Genomic DNA, 18,234 nt, shown 5'->3' on the forward strand with positions numbered 1-18,234 from the left:
TCTGTGCTCTGTGTGTTTCATGGATATTGTGAGGCAGTGCCAGCACACCTTCCCCACCTGTGCAGAGTCCTCCAAGGAAGCATCCCCAAAGCAGGGCAAGGCTGGAGCACCAGAGAAAAGGCATTTGCCCAAGCTCCGTTCAGACTGGCCTGCGCAGAAGCTGATTCAGACAAACAGGGATTTCCTTCAGCTCAGCAGTTTGTCCCATTGTCCCTGCCAATGCTCAAAAGGAAACAAGGTGAAGACTGACGGGTGGGAAGGCGCAGGAGTCGTCTCCTCCTCCTTCCCTGGGCAGCATGTCAAGGACACCTCTGAGTCCCCTGGCCCTCTTCAGTTAAATCAGCATTCATTATTGATTTGGCTGCGCCTTAAAATAGCAAACCCAGGAGTAAGCCCCCAGTAGCCAGCCCAGCCCACTCTGGGCTCAGACTGGATGGAGCCTCCCGGAGATGGATGAAGAGAGGCCATGAAAGCTGAGGAACTCTGCTCCTGCCCCAGAGCTCCCTGGGATGGGGGGAGCTCGGTCACCACCCCATGGGACTGGTGGCAGTCACCTGGGGGCTTGCTTGTGCAGTAGGAGGTTGACGGGACTGTCACAGGGTCCCTCCTGCATGTGTACTAGGGCTTCCCCACCGTCCTCCAAGGATGAGAGGAACCCAAGGCCAGCACAGCCTGTGGCAGGACTCTGACCCCAGATAAAACAGATGCAAGAGTGGGTCCATGATGCAGCCTCAGAGACGGCCATCTGGGCACCAGCCTGCCTGGCATCTCCCAGGGATGTAATTGAGAAAAATGATCATTGTGTGAAGCCCTCTGCCCCATAAACAAGGGTCTCTCTAGACAGAAGAGGGGAAGGAGGGAGCTCTCTAAAGCTACTTCACCAGACAAGAGAGGGTCACACAACAAACTTACTCTGGAAACCAGCAACAGAGAGATCTCCTGGGCACCCACAGGCAGGAGAGAGAAAGAGAACAGGAGTGCCGTTAAAACAGAGACAGGCAGTTCTCCCCATCGAATGGGGCTTAGTGTGCATCTCCACATGCTGCCTACCCATGTCAGGATGCAGCACCCTCTGTCCCCCATCCCTGTGCAGCTCTCCAAGAGCAAGGTCTGGCACAAAGCCTTTTCCACAGCAGAGGGAGGTTAGGAATGTATCTGGACAGGTCCAGACCCTACAAGGGTGAAGCCGCGGACATGTTCTTCAGCTCAGGAAAGGTACCTTCTCCTCCGCATATCTTTCTCAGCCACAACAGAGCTGAGGAACCCCTCAGTTTGGTGACAGTGCTGAGAGCCAAACTGCAGTGCCAAAGGCAGGACAGGCTCTGCCAGAGATCCTGGTTAAAACACTCCCTACTTGCAAACTTGTCCAGTGTCCTGCCTCCTTGGGGACCCACTCCCTCTCACAGGGTGCTTACTGCTTGGCACACTTGCCAGCTCTTCCTGATAGCAGCTGCTTGCTGCAGACATCAGAAAGCCTTCTCCGAGGCTTACAGTTTGGGGTAAAGCTCTGGTAAGGATGCAGCCCTGGGCCTCTCTCCTCTCCCTTGAAGAGCAGAACCCCTCTAACCCACCACTCAGCATGCAGAAGAGTCACCAGCCAGTGCAGAGAGGCTGTACATGTCCAGAAAAACAAATACTGGCTGCAAAGATCAGGCGTGAATATGTAGCCAGGGTCCCCCTGCTTCAGCAGCCATCTCACCAGCTAGCCTCACCCATAGTAGGGACAGCTGCTAGGGAAGAGGCCTGTCCTCCCTCACCACCCATCATAATCCCAAGTGCCCATCCCTTGCCCCACTCACTCTGCAGGCTGGGGAGGCTGGCATCCTCAGGCTTGGTTTTCAGTAGGTGTGGGAGCCGTGTGTACCTGTACCCAAAGCCACAACCCTAGTAAAAGAGGTAAAGAAAGACCTTAGAGGCTGGAAAACAGTTGTGTTTTGCTGTTACTGGAAAGTGAAATGCTCAGTGTCCAACCAGCCACAGATGTTGAGAGGGACAGGGATGCAGGATGCCCACCCGCCACAGCCTGACGAGGATCCAGTTGGTTTGTGCCCAGGGTCTCTGCTCATAGGGAGCCAGGAGGTTCTTCATCATGGAGATCCGCCTGCCAGACAAGGACATAGCTCAGCCCAAAGGGTTTGGGGAAAGGGGATTAAACAGGACACACAGTAGGACCCATGGAGCTGGGGCAGAGCCAAACCACTGGTGTAAGGGCAACTCCAGCACACTGCTGCAGCTCCTGGACCCTCAGCTGTGCTTGCCAGCCTACCTGCTCCACCACCCAGCCTTGCCAACACCCCAGTCCTGCCCCAGCTCCCCAGGAACACGCAGGGCAGCACTTACTGCTCTTCTGGGATCCTCTCTACAGCACGCAGCGAGTGGGGGTAGCAGACATAGCTGGCCAACGCCTGCATCAGGGAGTCCCGGATGTCTGGGGAGGAATGAGAATGGACTAGGCCAGGCACCCAAGGACACACAGCATACCAGGGAGCACCTGAACATCAGAGGCTGGGAGGGACTGACCCTCACTTAGAGAGGCACACTGTCCCAGCTGACGTGGAGACTGTGCTTCTGCTGAGGCAGCTAAGGAATAACCCCAGACTGGACATGCAAGTAGCTGGGACACAGGTCCTGCTCTCAAAAGGGTACCCTAGGTCATACATCTAACCCTGGAACAAGCAGGACACACCAAACAAGGGCAGTGTCCAGCCTATCTTTGTATATGGAGGCATAAAGTACTTGACAGATTCAGCAGATAGATCCCAACAGAAGTCTGGTGAGCCACTGGCAGTGGGACCAGCCAGACCTGCACCATTATCACCCCAAAGCAGAGGAGTGCAGCTTTACCCGTGCCCACAATCCTCGAGTCAGCAAAATGCTTGGCCAGGATGGCAGCAAGGCGCACCAGGGTCTCTTCATAGCCTGCAAAGAGAAGGAAGGAGCAGGGGTCATGCCAATGGCCTCATGGACAGTCCTGTGATCCCAGCATTCCTGTGGACACAGCACAGGCCATGGAATTAATTCCTGCTACAGCTAACTCCAGCTTTATTGTGTGTCTAGTTGTCAAAACAGAAAGCTGGGAAAACACATTCATCTCCAACAAAGCCTCTCACCTCATTCTGCAGAGTCCGAAACATGACACAGAGAAAGATAAAACCATGCAATTGAGTCAGACAGCAAGGGAGAGGTGCCTAGTGCAGAAGAGGCTGAGCAACATAAATAACATCCTAGATCTATGCAGAAATCCCACATCCAGCCTGCAGGCCCTGAAGAAATCTGCCACCACTCAATTCTGCTCCCTGAACAGCAGGCACAGCTGTTGGATGTTCACATGGATGTGAACACTTTAGCTATGTCTTCTCAGTGGGAACAGAAGCTCTTCTGTGGGCCTCCCTACCTGTGCACACCAATGGCCACAGCTCACCAGTGGATACCTCCTCAAGGAACAGCACTCAGTGCCTGCCCCACAGCACACAGATAATATACTGGTGTAGTACATCACAACCAGGAAAGGACGCAGAAGGGATGATGCCCAACTATCACTACTTCATCATAAGGATGTGGCTTGATTTACACTTTATCAGGTCAGAATTAGCAAGGCCTCCCCATCCCCTTACCTGGAAGTTCCTCCATGCTGTTTACAGGGCTGAAGTAGTTCTTGAGTGCACTGTAGCTGTTCATAGCCACACTGAGGTAGAACTCCGGCATGAAAGCGAAAAGTGAGCCTGTCCTGTCACCATGCTCGATGGTGCGGATGCACACTCGCAGCAGCCAGTATACATCCTGCATCTTCTCCTGGCCAGAGAGAACACAACAATCCCCAATTCGGTTTTGTCTGGCTTCACTTTGGAGAAACACAACAACCAGCACCACGCTTAGACCTCAGAAACATCTCCATGTTTGAGATGTTCCTCAGAGCACTGCTCTAAGTTCATTAACCAGTTCTGTGCCTTCTGGTCTTCTCATAGAGCCACCGAAGCGTCAGGTGAAAGGAACAACCAGAGGTCTCTGTACCAACCTCAAGCTCAGAGCATGACCATCTCCAACCTGACATCAGATCAGCTGTGGCTTTGACTCACTGAGCCTTGAAACCCTCCAAGAACTACTTCTTGGTAGGGTGTATCTGATCACACAGGCCTGATCGCAAAAAATGTGTGCTGGTTTTTATTCCAAGCACACTGGCAGAAGGAAGGCAGGCATTAGGAAACCCAGCATAAATCCACTGGAAAGAATGCTGTTGGGAACAGGCTGAAAGCTCATACCAACTCAGATCTTTGCAGCAGGCAGCCACAGCCTTTCGGATTCTGTGCCAGCCATTCAACCAGATTTACTGTCCTGAGGAACATCGGCCTTCTGCTTCTCTAAGCAAAACTCAGGGGGTCCTAAATTAAACCCAGAAAATTTAAGGGCGTCTACATAACTTTAAGCTATAAAAATCAGCACCAACAAAGCCATAAAAAGAGGAATTATTCTTTCATATCCTGCAATGCAAAAAAATATCATAATAGCAATTTGCATAAAAATAGATAGAAGAGGGTCACACGTCTAATAAAAAAAATCAGAGGTGCAAACAAGCGATTTCATTTGCTTAGTGGCTTTTCTAAAGTATGTCGCCACCACCTTTGGCTGATATACATGTGTTTGTTCTGTAAATTAGACTGAACCAGCGCAAATCAACTAAATTGACTAAAAGACATTTTTATCTTGACACCAACACACATCTCAGGATAAAAACCAATTGTGCAGACAACACTAAGGTAAAGAAAGCTGCATTTGGTTTTACTAAGACTTGATAACCTCAAAACACCATTTCAGGTATTGCCAAGCTAGAAGAAAGCCTACACCAAGAGGATAAAAACATGTGATTACCCAACAGACAAATACAGTGTTAGGCTGAAATAGTCTTCCCACAGGGATGCTTTGAACACAGGACTATCTACTTTAAGCACGTTTTTAAGCTGTAGTGCTCCCTTTCATCTAACCTTGAATCCCTCAGCTCAGAATAAACTAGTGACTAACTTCCCTGAAGAAGAAGCGGCCTATCCTGTGCTCTGACACCGCAGCACAGAGCAGGACTTCACCTCTAGACAGAACCAGTCTCTCTCTATCAGTATCAGCAGAGCCTGCAACACTCATACAGATGTGTCCCTCCATTGCACACAAGTCCCAGAGATGCAGGAGCCCGTTGGGTGGATGTTTCCATTGGGAAACAGCAGAGACCTGCGCTGGCTGTGAGAGGGAGCCCCGAAGGTACAGGCAGTATGGACAAGCTCCTCCGTGCAGCCACACTTCCTCTCCAGAGCAAGCTCCCTCAGCTCCTGGGGCACATTTCACAGCCCAAGTCAGCTAGTGGCCTGCTCTCCCTGCAGGCCATGCAGACCAGGACAGGAGCACAAGCGGCGAAAGCTGTAACCTTCACTTCCAGATACTGCTGATTCATCCAGAAAGGTGACACCACACTCTTGATGGGAGGCGGGCACCTGCATTTAATATGACAATAGATCATCTACAGACACGAATAGTGTCATGGGCCATGGCAGCAACACCTGCAATGCACACTGGTAATGCCCCTCAGCCTTTCAAGAGCAGTCTGAGAAGAAAGGTTCATTTTCTGGCAAGCATGGGCTATGCTAATGCAGCTGGAGAGCTTCTGCAGCTTACAGTTCTGCTCCAGGAGTGAAGGAGGGGACAAGCAAAGAGCTCATCAGCCACTGCAGCTCTGCCAGATGTGTTCATAGTAACTACCACTCTTCCCCTCCCTGTTTACAACCTGGGACACAGGCAGAGACCCTGCTGCCACTGCATGTTCAGGGAAATGTGTCTTCTTCCCCAGCACAAAAAAGCTACAGAGACGGGGCAAGGCAATGTGCAAGGGAAGACAGGAAGAGGAGATCAGCAGAGAGTAAGAGCAAAACTGCTAATGAGAAAACAGACAAGAAACTTTATCCTGGAAAACAGTGAATGCAGGGAAAAAGAAAGGGACAACTTGTGCAAACAGTCACTGCATTACTCTCTGTAATGAGTACAGAATGCACTCTCTGTGTGGGATCCAAGTGAAGAGGGGGAGAACACTTTAACAAAAACCCCTAGGCTTGGATCCTGCAGATTTCAGGAAGAACAGCACTAGTGAGACCCTCCTGTGATGCACAGCACAGCGCAGGGAAATGTAGCCTCTGTCCTCTAGACATGCCCTGAAATGAATCTCCCTTTGACCTGCACCCTTCTGTCCACATGCAGAGCCCTGATGTCCCAAGGCAAAGCCTACAGCACCACACACAGCTCAGAAGAGACTGGGCTGTGTCCTAACAAACACTATAGGACCAGCCCTGGGACAGAAGGGGGTCCAGGCCTAGGAAGGAGTCTCTGATGCAAAAGAAGGGAAAAACAAGCTCCAAAGATAATTGTCATTGCTCCAACACCAGGGAAAGTGATACTTGTGACACGTGAGCCAAGCACCACAGATACAGAGGCACACTTGCTCAGTCTCCTCTGAGCTGCTCACATTATGCTTCTGCCCACCTTTGAATAAATGGTGACATTTATCCAAGCGAGGCGTCGGCTTAGGTGATTGAGCTTCTCGGAGAAGACCTTTTGGCTCTTCAGCAGTTCCTCGTAGATGTCTCTCCTCTGAAAAGAGTGCAGAGATGTGAGAGCAGGTGTCACTGCCATTTATAGCATCCTTTTTTCAGAGCTGTACAAACAATGCAAAAGCAAATACCACCTTGGGGCTAGCTAGGGAGTATCGGCAGGAGGGAAAGGGATCAGCAGCCTTTCTGCGGAGGGAGTGGGAATCACTACTATAAAGAGCACTTAGCAGTCTCAGCTGCAGCCCACAAGGTCTGATGCACATGCTGCTCCAATGCGGGCAGCAGCTTTAGTGTCAGCTACTGTCAGATGCTATTTTAATGCATTATCAAATACACTCAGTCTCCAGCAGCTGGAATAGAACAGATGTGTCCCCACCCCAGGAGACTGTCTCAGAGATGTCTTCAGCACATGAAGATTTGCAAGCTGCCACAGCTTGTCTGGGAGAAGCCGAAGAAGTTGCTTCAGTCCCTCTGTTCCTTGAGGCAGTGGTATAACGGGTTGGCACAGTGTGAAATACAGCTGTCAGCTCCAGGCATGGGTTACTACCCCATCCAAGACATTGGCTGCTCCGACCCTAGAAATCACCTGCTGTGCTTCATCCTTTTTGCCAGATACTGAGGTTCCACCAGAGAAGGAAGCTGGGAGTCCAGAGACACTTACCCTCTTTGGGCAGCGGCTGATTTTTTCCTCTGTGTCTTTCAGTGCCATGGCATATTCATTCACATCATCTGACACACCAACCATCTGAAAAACAGCAGATTCCAACAATAAACAAGGGCATTGTTTTTCCTAGATATATAAGCATGCAACCAGATCCCCCAAGGGGGTTGGGAGAAGGAAAGGGCATACACAGTCACTAAATAAACAACAAACAGAGAGTCAGTGTAGAGGCATGGACGTTGGGTGAATGGATTCCTGCATAGCACATGCTGCTTACCTTCCCAAGCTGCTGGTGGACACTGAGGTTATACATCATCACTATCCCATCCAGGACTTCCAGGAGAGAGTTCTCTGTGATGGGCTGGTCCGGCTCCTCTGGGGGTCTGCCCAGTAAGAGACCCTCGTTTCCATGGCTGCCTTCAACTGCAATGCATCCCCAAGACAGGAGAGTTCTTCTCAGCAAGGCATTTGGGCACCTCAGCTTCTGCCTGCACCTCTCTGAAGCCAAAGCCCTGCTATGCCTCTTCAACACAGTGCTCCTTCCCACCCCATGTGACTCACTAGATACACTAACCCACCGCTCCCATCTCATTGCCTGCATCAGGTTGATCTGCCAGACCTGTCCAAACAGACCCAGGCCATGCAAGTCCTGCTTCCTCGAGCCCTGTACATGCTTCAGAGACCTGTCTGGCCCAACCTAACAGCAGCAGTGCTGCTACTGCACATGTCATCCTCCAGCTGGTCTGTGTTCAGAGCAAGCGTGGCTACAGCTGCCTCTGAACTACCTCCCTGCAAAGTCTCAATGCACTTGCATGAGCCAAGGCAGCATCTCCTTACATGCAGAGTGACAGCATCACCAGTGTCATGTTCAGGATGGCAAAGTGGTTAACTGTGGACTTGTGGGTATCAGCATGCTCTGGGAATGGGAAGGAGCAATGCTGGCAGTAAATAGATTGCATTCTTCTTGAGAGTACTGGGAAGTGGAAGATGCCGTTCTCCCAGGGACCAGGTGGGCCAAGCTAGCACGCAGCAGATGTACTCACTGTCCTCCTCTGTCCGCTGCTCCACACTTAGCATGCGCACTTTGATCTTCTCCAGGGTGCTAAGAGGCCGCCGTGGGTTCATCAGGCTGACAGCCGCTGTGCTGAGAAAGCGATTGGCACGGCCCAGGGTGGGGGAGCTGAGCCAGCCAGGTCTGGCAAGAGCTCCACCAATAGCCAGGGCAGCAGAGGGACGCTGAGACTGAAAAGAAATTAAAGGAGAAACAGTTCCAGCTGTTTGGCTGCCTACTATTCCTCCCTTGTCCCTGCAAGGATGTTGATATAGATGCACAGCGGACACTGGAAGGTGAGCATCCGCTCACCTTGCTATCATGGTTGGGCCAGCAGTGCCAGATTAGCAAATGGATATTCCTTCCTCTAAGGGCACGTGCCAGGTACAAGCAGTAGGTCTGCACATCAAGAAGCTGCTGTCTGCAGTTGCCTTGCACCCTTTCAAATGCAAGCACCAAGAGCTGCCATAAACAGAAGGGGGCATATTCAGATCACTGGGTAGCAAGAGAACAGAGCAAAGAAAATTTTGCTGCTCAAACCTGGTGCATCCAGGACCTTGCTGATCTCCAGTGACCCTCATGCAAGTGCAGCTGTTCATCTGGTTGTCCATGGACTAGTTACAGTCCTGGCCCAGGCACTGCCTTTCTCTAAAGCAAAGCTTTTCTAGCCAGAGGCTGAGCTTGCTGCCTCAGCACCAGGGCTCCCGCAGGTGAATAACAGTACATAGCTCACCTGTGCTGCTGATGTTGCTGATTCCTCATCTTCATCGAGATCATCCATAGTCACTGCCTGCAGCTCTGTAGGGTCAATCAGGACATTGGCTTTTGCAGCCAGGTCATCTGCACAGAGCACACCAAAGCAGCTGTGAACGCAGGAGTCACCCTTCACGTCCCAGGAGGCAGCCATAGAGTCATCCTCTCCTGCTTCCCGGCAGTAGAGAAGCACTCAGTGAAGTTGGATGTTGCACCAGAACAAGCTCACCTTCCCTTCAGCTTCCTTATGTGGAATAGGTCTGCCCTTGCTAACACAGCAGACACCAAGCAGCGACGGGTGCTGCTCACCCAGGACCTGTTTCTGTCCTGGTCCTACCAGCCACAAACAGAGTAAATGAGGAACCAGGAGACAACCACCAAGGCCAAACCGGACTAGTGAAGGGAAGAAAACTCAGGGTCTGAGACAATTTTTAAGCATCCATCTCTTCAATGCTGTCCCATAATATGTCCACAAGTCACTAGGACCGAGACTCAGACGAGAAACCATTCTCAGCCCAGAGGAAGGCTGCGCTGATGGCTATACTGTATAAAGCCTGAACAGCATGTCCTCTAGTCCATAGCCCTGTCTTTAAAGCTGGCCAGGAAGATCTTGTTAAGAGACCAGAGGAGATTACATGGTTCTCAAGTTATGTAATCTAATTTTGAACAGCCAGAGATCAACTTGAGACAGGGAAAATGGTCCTAATCTTGCAAACACACTGGGGAAGAAGAGACATCTGAGCCAAAGGCAAGTGCCACATTAGCCAGAAACCAGAGACAAACCAAGTCTAATGAACAGCAAGGGGTTTCTAACCCTTCCAAAAGTGAGGCTTTGAAAGTCTATTGCCAGAGTAGCATGCTGCATACAAACACACAGCTACAGTACACACACAGGGCTGCTGCTGCTTGCCCAGAGTGGTACAGCAGGTAAATCCAGGACACCCTTCACACCCAGCAGAGCCAGGCTAACGGTTACCACTTTGACAGCTCCCAGCCCTGGGCTGTGGTACAGCAAAAGCACCACACTAGAGGGTATTCCCAGACTACCCCCTCCCCTCCACCAGCCACAGACTCCATTCAGGGATATAAACAGTAAACTGTTAACTTAAAGAACGCTCCACCCAAGAGGGATGGTGTCTTCTTCAGCGTAACTTGCATCTCATTAAAATTGAAGTCTCCTCTCCTTAAATTTAATCACAGTTCATTACCCACATCTCCCTCCCTGGGATGTCTTTTGAGTGAACTCCAGACAGGACCTGGATGCAGGCACTGCAAACAAGAGCACTTACCTTTAAGAGTCTTCTTAAGATGAGACAGGAGACCTCCAAGTCGCTGAAGGTCAAAATAATCCACCTTCCCATTATAGAAGAGTTGAGGAGGGACATACGCCTCTAAAGCAGAGAAGAAGATTTGTTTTTTCCATGAGTCCCAAGCACAGGATCCACACAGACATGTAAGCCCTCCTAAGACAGACCCCAGGGCCCAGCCTGGACTAACATTTATTGACATTTATTCTGTTGTCACAAAAGCACAAGCATTAAGGCAGAGGTGACTTCCACAATGAAGCAAGCATTAGATCCACACAGAAACAGAAGCAACTGATGGCCATCAACAACAAGCCTCCCAGCAGTTCCTCCCTCCCAGACACAGTCATTAGGGGAAACTGGATCATCAGAAAACTGGGCAGCTCTCCACCTGGCTACTCCAGCTCTGCCACTTCATCCCACAGGGATAATAAAGCACTAACTGAATCTAGAGAAAGGGTCAGCCTAAAGTAAGAAAAGGGAGTGCCAAACAGATCATTGCAGGACATGCAAGGCAGGGTTTGAAGGCGGGACAGCCACTGGCACCGACTTGGTTTCCCCTTAATCCCACAGTCTGGGAACCACAAAAACAGCCACATAATTTCCCCTAAACTTTGACTATGGGACCACTGAGTTGCCCTTCTACAGATCCATAATCAAAACTGGATTCTGCTCTAGAGCATACAGGGGGAAAACCTAGCAAACTAGCAAACAGTACCGGTGCCCCTTTGCAAGTCTCAGGTCTGGATCTTAACTGGAATAGATCTGCACACAGGAATTTCCAGGGTGACTGGGAACTACAGACACAGGGTGACAGAATGCTCAAGCACCCATGAGAAACACAAAATTTCCAGCAACCTGGAGAGCACTGCCAAGAGGCAAACCTTGTCCTAACCACATAAATGCCTTCCAAGCTTCTCCTCCAGGCCTTACCTTCACTACTCAGGGCAGCAGGGGTCTTCGCCTTGTGGCCATCCCAGAAGAAACGCAGGGCAGTGATAAGCCGGTGCAGGAAGCACACCATGTACTCTGGCGGGCACAACACGGTCAAGTTCTAGGGCAAGAGTGAAACTTCAGCCATTAGGGCAGGTGTGAAAGTGCATCTTAATCCCAGTGGCCACATGGGGCAGGCAGCAACTTTGTGTTCTTAGCCTGGCTAGCATCGCCAGCTTCCAGCACTGTAGAGAGCCCAGCCCTGATGGTAGGCAGCAGCTTACACCTCTAGAAAGTCCTGGGCACTGAAACGACTGGTCTGACAGAAGAGGATGGATACCACATGCTCCACCGTGAAAGATGGGGCTGGTCATTAACTCAGAGATGCAGATGAAGAAAGGGTTTCCTGCAACAGGGGTTGCTTACCTCCCAAAGCTGCAGGCCAACAGCCTGATCCAGGGCCAGATGAACAGTCTTCACCCAGGCAGTGAAGAGGATGCCAAAGCCAGCAGGCCTGCTATGGCGGAGCACTGCACAACCATGCTCCCCAAGAGGTTGTAGGAGGACATTCAGCTCCCACCTAAGGCTGTTTCAAATGACCACTTTCCTACAAATCACTGCATAAGACTTGAATAAGCTGCCTGGTTTCTAGCCTCAGATCTTCTCCCTCCTCCCCACTCTCTGCCATATCTAGACCTTGGCTGATCAACTGCTGGAAACAGCCCAGCCAAAAGGGCAGAGCTCCCAGCCTGAAGGTGCCAGAGAGCTCTCATGGTGAGGCTTGCGGGAAGGCTGTCCCTCTGACTTACCCCTCTATTGCTAGCATTTTCCTGAAGAAACTTGCGGAATTTGTTTAGGAAGATGTATCTGGATGCTTCCCCCTGGCAGGATGAAAAGCAGGTGGTAAATCTGTGCCTCACAAGTCCTGTGATGAGAAGATACTGTAGCAAAAGATCCACAGAGCACTTACCCCTCCTCTGTCCTTGTTATTCAGCAGCAGCTTCAGAATCTGAACCTGGAGACCTTCCACCACTAAAATGGGGACATACATCTGCCATCAGAAAACAAGCACTGGAGAACAACTACCCATATTAACCGCAACTGTAGTACCCTCTCCCCAGAAGAAAAGCTACCTCCTCAGCAGAGGGGGCCCAGGAAGAACCAGTGCCAGCAGAAAGCTAATTCCATCACTGAGAATTTTCTTTTCCGTCACCTAGCAATAAATCCATCCACAGCTGATAAACAATGCCCCTAAACGGGAGTTTCGGCTTGCTGTGCCCCATGGTGGGATGCTGCAGGTCTATGCAGTGGGGTCCCAGCCTTCGTAACCCTCCACCAGATAACAGCATGGTTGGCCCCTGCCTCTGCAGCACAGCCTGTCCTGGCAGGAACACAGCTGGACTTCAGGTCGTGAAGAGGATTTGGAAACAGCTCAAGAGTTGGTCCCAGTCCCCCAGCTGCAAAAAAGGTATGGAATCGGCAATTTCCCTCCTTCTTCACAGACCTTCAATACGTTTCTTGAGCCGCTGGCAGCCTCTTTCATATGCCCGCCGCCTCAGTCTCTCCTCAGCACTCTCCTCCTTCACCTCCTTACTCTCCTTGCCCTGGGTGGGGGACAGACACTTATTAGTAGGAGCTCACTGCACAGGGAAAATGTCTTGCCAAACAGAGAACAGAAACTCCCTGAAACAATGTGCCAGTGTACGACTGCAGCTGGCAGCACACCTAAACAGGCCTTCCCTGGCCTTGTAATGAGTAAGGGCAGGAGATCTTTTGAGGACACCCAAGTCAAACTAATTTCTTAGACACTGTGAGGTTCCCTTACAAATCTATTGCCACAGAAAACTGTCTCTCTGCCCTGTCCTGAGCAACACATTCCAAATGTCCCCTCTAAGGGGACAATAAAGATGACACAGCAATGGAGAGGTTACAGCTCTCACACAGCTCTGCAGGGTCCATCAGTGTTAACACAGCTGGAAACATGGGCCATCCAATTTCCTCAGCCAGAAATTGATGGGAATAGCAGGCCACAAAATTTCTTCAGTCTCCTTAGTGGATGTGACGTTACTCACCTCCTTGGTGAAGCGGTTTGGCCACCACGTGGTGGGAATGAGCTCCTGCAAGCCAGCCTCCTCCACACGCAGCGGGCTCTTAATGTAGAAGAACACAACCGAACGGAGCACGTCAAAGCTGCAGCCAAGTTAAAGCAAGCACAGAAGCTATGTCGGGAGAACATACAGGGCATGTTTCCAGAGCTGTAGTGAGAGACCCCTTTCCAAATAACTACTCAAACCTCTGCAAGATCCAGAGCCCCTTTCTCCTGGGAGAAGCCCCACGCAGTTATCACAGCAGCTGCCCAAATGCTAGTATGGCAGCTGGACTGCTCTGAAAGAGGTTTTGCTCTAGAGACATTAGAGAGGTCAGTCAGGTAGAAATGAAGTCCTCTGTGTTAGTAGGATGTGAACTACACAACACTGGTCCCCCTCCTCAAAGCAGACTTTGTAAGGAATGGTGTCAGAAGAGACCTAAGAAATTAGAAATGACCTCTCAAAGATAGGATGGCTTCTGCCTCCCAAGACCTTGTCTCCTTGGCTGCATTACTGAAGGCAGGCAGAACCGAGACTAGAGGAGGCACAAAGGATACAGAACATTTCTGAGTAGGTATTTCCTGGATTTCTCATGCTTCAAGATTGCAATGGTGAGCCGGAGGTAGTGAATCTAGGGAAACAGGAAAAGTAAAGGTGATTCCGTCTACAGAAGAGGATACAATTCTCCAATAGGTACAATGTGACAGAACTGCCATCTCTGGATCAAACAACCGCAAAAGCCAAAACATCATGTACCTTTGAACAAGGGGACATAACAGAAGCTGACTAGTCACAGATTCCTGGGGATTCAGAAGTGCAACTCACTTGTAATCCCAGGTCTGGGATGATGGGGGAGAACCTGTAAGCCCGCAGCAGGGACATCAGCAGCTGCTTGAGGCACTCATGCACTTCATACTCCTGAGAAAATAAGAAACACATTGAACAGCAACAGTATGGAGTCTGAAACAGCTATAGTTCCCAGAGTGTGACCTTGTAAGGAAGCATTTACTTCTGAACTGAAAAAGCAGGTGCTCTGAACCCACAGTGTTTGTCCATCTGGCTCTACGGGAGAGAAACCAAGCAGAAGTTGGTGCCATTACTTTGCCCCAGGGAAACAAGTTTCTGCACCAGTAAAAACAACCCAAAAGTCATCTATAAAAAGCCAAAGTCCCAAGTCCTATTTAGTTGGGCTGAGTCAACCACCCTCCAATCCCCACAACCAACTGAGAAAGGAAAGTTCATCTTGTGTAAATGTGATGATAAAAGAGCTGTCTTTCTGAGTCCAACTCATAGCCAACCAGCAGGATGAGAGCCAACTCTTCCACAAACACAGCAGCCCTACAAGGGTGTTCAGCTTCATTTCTAAGATGATGGGCCTGAGGTGTCATGACATTTCTCAATTAAACTTTTCATAACAGCTGACTGGGCCAGTGCCCATATCTGTTAATTGTTACCCCAAAGGACAAACATGCTGTCTCCAAGCAGATCCCTGGCAGCGATTCGTTCTGTTTAACCACCCCAGCACTCCAGCAGCAGCACCTTCTCAGTGGTTAGCAAAGGCTGCCTCAAACAAGTGTCCCAGGAAGGAGTGACCTCATCCAGCTTGGACAGGAAGGGGCATGGGAAGTTGGAGACAGTTTTTCCCCCACAATGCTGGAGGTGGTGAGAGTGCAGTGCCCATTTCCACCCCAGTCCGGCACACTCTGATTGATCTTTTGGGGCACATGAGAACATTTAGGACCTCCACAGTCACATAAGCATTAACATTCAAGACCAACTCATTTCTTATTGATAAACTTGATGTTCCCAGCAGCAGGAAGTTACTCGACATCACCACTTCCTTTAGCAGTAGGAGAAGCTTAGAAATGCTTTGGTAGCTCATGGCCAGTGTCATCATTACCAATTACTCTGCATTCAACCCTCATTCCCTGCATGTGAAGCAGCAGCCAGATGAGCTAGGTGAGAGGGTGGTCTACCATAAAAAAAAGAGATCTTGTCACCAGGAAGGGAAAGAAGCTGATCACTACTAGCATCTTCTAGGCAAGGTTCCTGTCCTGAGCACCTCCCAGGGTCTCCCTGTGATCCCTGGGGATGAACCAGCACCCTACCAACTCACCTCCATAAGAAGCCACATGAGCTCCAGCAGCTGCTGAATAAGGGGATGGGCCTCCACTGCCCCTCCTCGCTCAAGAATGCTCAACAGGAAGGTCATGAGCACATCTTCCACCAGGTACACCTTACACTGTAGACAGAGACAGGTTAACAGTGCTCCAAGGCACAGTCACTTCCCAGCAAAAGCTGAGGTTTACCTCCCCTTGCAAGCACAATAACAGGCACCTACAGAAGTTTGCAATGGGCAGGCAAAACTCACCATAAGAGGCGAGAAATAATTGAAGATGTGGGCTAATGTAATCAGCACTGTGGGTTCTCCTTGCAGCTGCCACGTGGACGTGTCCTTCTCCACCAGCCTCCCCTCCTGCAATGACAAACCCAGAAAAACACATGACTTGGATCCAGCCCAATCCACCTACACACCAACGACTGAATGAACCAGAGGCCTGGGACAGCCAGTTTGTTGTTGCATGCTTGACTGACTAAAAACCTTGAACATGGGAATTTAGGATGGCAAAGCAGCCAGGTTCATGCCTCTGGAGAGCTGTAGTGCAGTCCAGAGTCAGTTACTATGGACCACATGCATGCACCTTGATAATGTTATTGCAAAAGGGTTCAAGTGTACATGATAATTTGTAAATCGGAATCCCTACAGAGGAGGTCAACTAGTAAAGCAGGCCTCCATTCAAGCTAAGACCATAGCAGATGGCACTCCCTATGCTTTGGGCATAAACAGATCATCTCCCACCCTAGCAGAAAAAAGTGGTTTCTAGCGAACAGTGCCACAGACAAAACAGTTCTCAAGGCAGAATTTCACGACATCACTGCACCAGGACATGAGTAAAAAGTTCAGGACATGAACAAGCTCCTTCCATAGCTGTCAAATAAAATCCAGTGGTTTTGGCCTTTACAAACATCACCTCTTGCATATTGGGAATGAATCTTGATAGGACTGAAAACAACAAATCCCAGTATGAATTAAATTAAGTCCTGGAACTATCAGGAATCCCATTTTGCAAGGCAAATTGCTCCAGGGACATGCATGCCCCATGCAAAAGCATACAAGCACTTAGATTCTCAGGTGTATGGAAACATCTGAGCTGCCAGCATGTGCTGAGAAGTACAGAACCACATTTCCCAGCACGGTGCCCCACCCTGTGATGTTAGCCTACCGTCACATCTATTCCGATATGGATCACATTCTTCAAGTAGCCTAACAGCTTGCGAGCCTTCACTAGGTCTGCAAGGGGAGGATCTTGCAAGGGGCGGTAACCTTCCACTGGATAAGTAGGCAAGTGTTAAGGTAAAACACAATCTGATCCTTTCAGGACTTCTTTTGTTTGTGCAAGGAAAAGACTGTGTCTCTATTTTACTTAATACCAACACATGCCTCTGCCACAGTTCAAACTACAGTGCCTTCCAAGTGGATAATAAGCCACAAGCTCTTATCCCCACTCCTTCAATATTGCAAGCAGCAAGTATTCCACACCACACTTCTGCTCTCATGAGAAAGACTGACAGGAGCCTCCACTGCAGCTATCAACAGGCCCATCCAGGACTGCTCTGACAGAGCTGCAGGTTTCAGCATTCGCACAGGAAGGCAGCAGGTGATGCTAATACCATGTCAGAGGTCCCATATGGCTGGGAGGTAGAAGAGACCAGCCAAGAGGCTCAGCAGCACAGCTTTAGAGTTTCCAAAACTGGAGAGTGAGATCTTTGCAGGATCTGAGTGCCTGGGAACAGGCAGCCCTCAGCTGCAGCAGTAGCTCCTGATTCAAAGTTGAAAGCAAATCTCATTTCAGAAACTGTTGGGGACCAGCACTGATGTTTGTGTGCCCTGCAGTTCTGCTCCAGCTGAGGGGGTACCTGGTTCTTCTCTCCTTGACCTTGCTCTGCACACAAGTGCCAACATAAGAAAGTGAACCGCAGTCAGGTATGTATGTGCTACAGCCTCCAAAGATGGTCTCAGGACAGGCTCTTGTCTCTTCAGACCTTCTTTCCCCACACCTAAAGGATATCGGAGTGGACGGCTTCCGAAGTTAAAAGCAACAGACTCTTTGAACGAGAGGCTTATGGCAGGGAAGTAAGCCATTCCAGCACCCTTCGTGATGCTATCAAAAGCGGTTCCCAGAGATATGCCATTCCTGAAAGAAGGAAAACCCACAAGATTTTAGTCTCAGTAGGAGGGTTTTGAGGTCAACTGGGCAATCCAGGTATCTGCATTCCCCTCCCAGCAACTTGCCAACACGGACACATCAGTCAGTCATGCCTCCTGTCATTCTTAACCTGGCACACATGCAAATGTCACAGCTTTGCTGAGTAACAGCCATGGGAAGCACAGCAGCACTCCCATTTTCATATGACAGCACAGGAAGGCACTAGAGCCTGCACAACATGCAGAGCCCATTCAGCTTCAAGGGCAACCCAAATCCTTACAAGATAACTAACCAGCAGGACATTTTAAAGGCAGGTGGTATTTTTGGCCTCATCCATTTGATGTTGGTAGAAACAGAAGGATAATGCTCTCAACCTGCTCTTCTCTAAAAGATTACATGAAGCATCTAACAGTTTTTAATTCCAGCTGACTTGTCACAGGTTGCAGTTCAGGGCCAGGGAACAATTCTTATTGAGGCTGGCCTCTGCTCATTGTGCAGGGGAGTTGGAGGCTGGAGATTTACCAGCCTTTCCACAGCTCCTCATGAATCTAGGACAGGCAAGGTCTACACTGACCACAAAAGCAATCAGCGTG

At 50.0% G+C, this 18,234-nt stretch overlaps 1 protein-coding gene across 3 annotated transcripts in view; it reads right to left on the minus strand.

The window, feature by feature from the left end:
* RNF123 (ring finger protein 123) overlaps positions 1-18,234 on the minus strand; it is a 47,905-nt gene that overhangs the window by 21,679 nt on the left and 7,992 nt on the right. For 2 of the 3 annotated variants that reach the window (XM_086469980.1, XM_086469979.1), the window contains exons 9-30: positions 17,504-17,629; positions 16,658-16,772; positions 15,745-15,849; positions 15,490-15,615; positions 14,199-14,291; positions 13,931-14,004; positions 13,359-13,476; positions 12,791-12,890; positions 12,257-12,318; positions 12,096-12,167; positions 11,287-11,407; positions 10,339-10,440; positions 9,030-9,136; positions 8,289-8,487; positions 7,523-7,668; positions 7,246-7,329; positions 6,517-6,624; positions 3,615-3,792; positions 2,845-2,919; positions 2,341-2,428; positions 2,014-2,101; positions 1,800-1,884 (exon numbers count right to left, since the gene is read on the minus strand). In XM_086469980.1, coding sequence (XP_086326106.1) covers positions 1,800-1,884; positions 2,014-2,101; positions 2,341-2,428; positions 2,845-2,919; positions 3,615-3,792; positions 6,517-6,624; positions 7,246-7,329; positions 7,523-7,668; positions 8,289-8,487; positions 9,030-9,136; positions 10,339-10,440; positions 11,287-11,407; positions 12,096-12,167; positions 12,257-12,318; positions 12,791-12,890; positions 13,359-13,476; positions 13,931-14,004; positions 14,199-14,291; positions 15,490-15,615; positions 15,745-15,849; positions 16,658-16,772; positions 17,504-17,629 — 2,372 coding nt within the window. Of the gene's footprint in view, positions 1-1,799; positions 1,885-2,013; positions 2,102-2,340; positions 2,429-2,844; positions 2,920-3,614; positions 3,793-6,516; positions 6,625-7,245; positions 7,330-7,522; positions 7,669-8,288; positions 8,488-9,029; positions 9,137-10,338; positions 10,441-11,286; positions 11,408-12,095; positions 12,168-12,256; positions 12,319-12,790; positions 12,909-13,358; positions 13,477-13,930; positions 14,005-14,198; positions 14,292-15,489; positions 15,616-15,744; positions 15,850-16,657; positions 16,773-17,503; positions 17,630-18,234 lie in introns of all 3 variants that reach the window. The other variant, XM_086469978.1, reaches the window with a different exon arrangement.

The sequence above is a fragment of the Leptosomus discolor genome, chromosome 9, assembly GCF_034619465.1.
Source record: "Leptosomus discolor isolate bLepDis1 chromosome 9, bLepDis1.hap2, whole genome shotgun sequence".
NCBI classification, from domain to species: domain Eukaryota; kingdom Metazoa; phylum Chordata; class Aves; order Leptosomiformes; family Leptosomidae; genus Leptosomus; species Leptosomus discolor.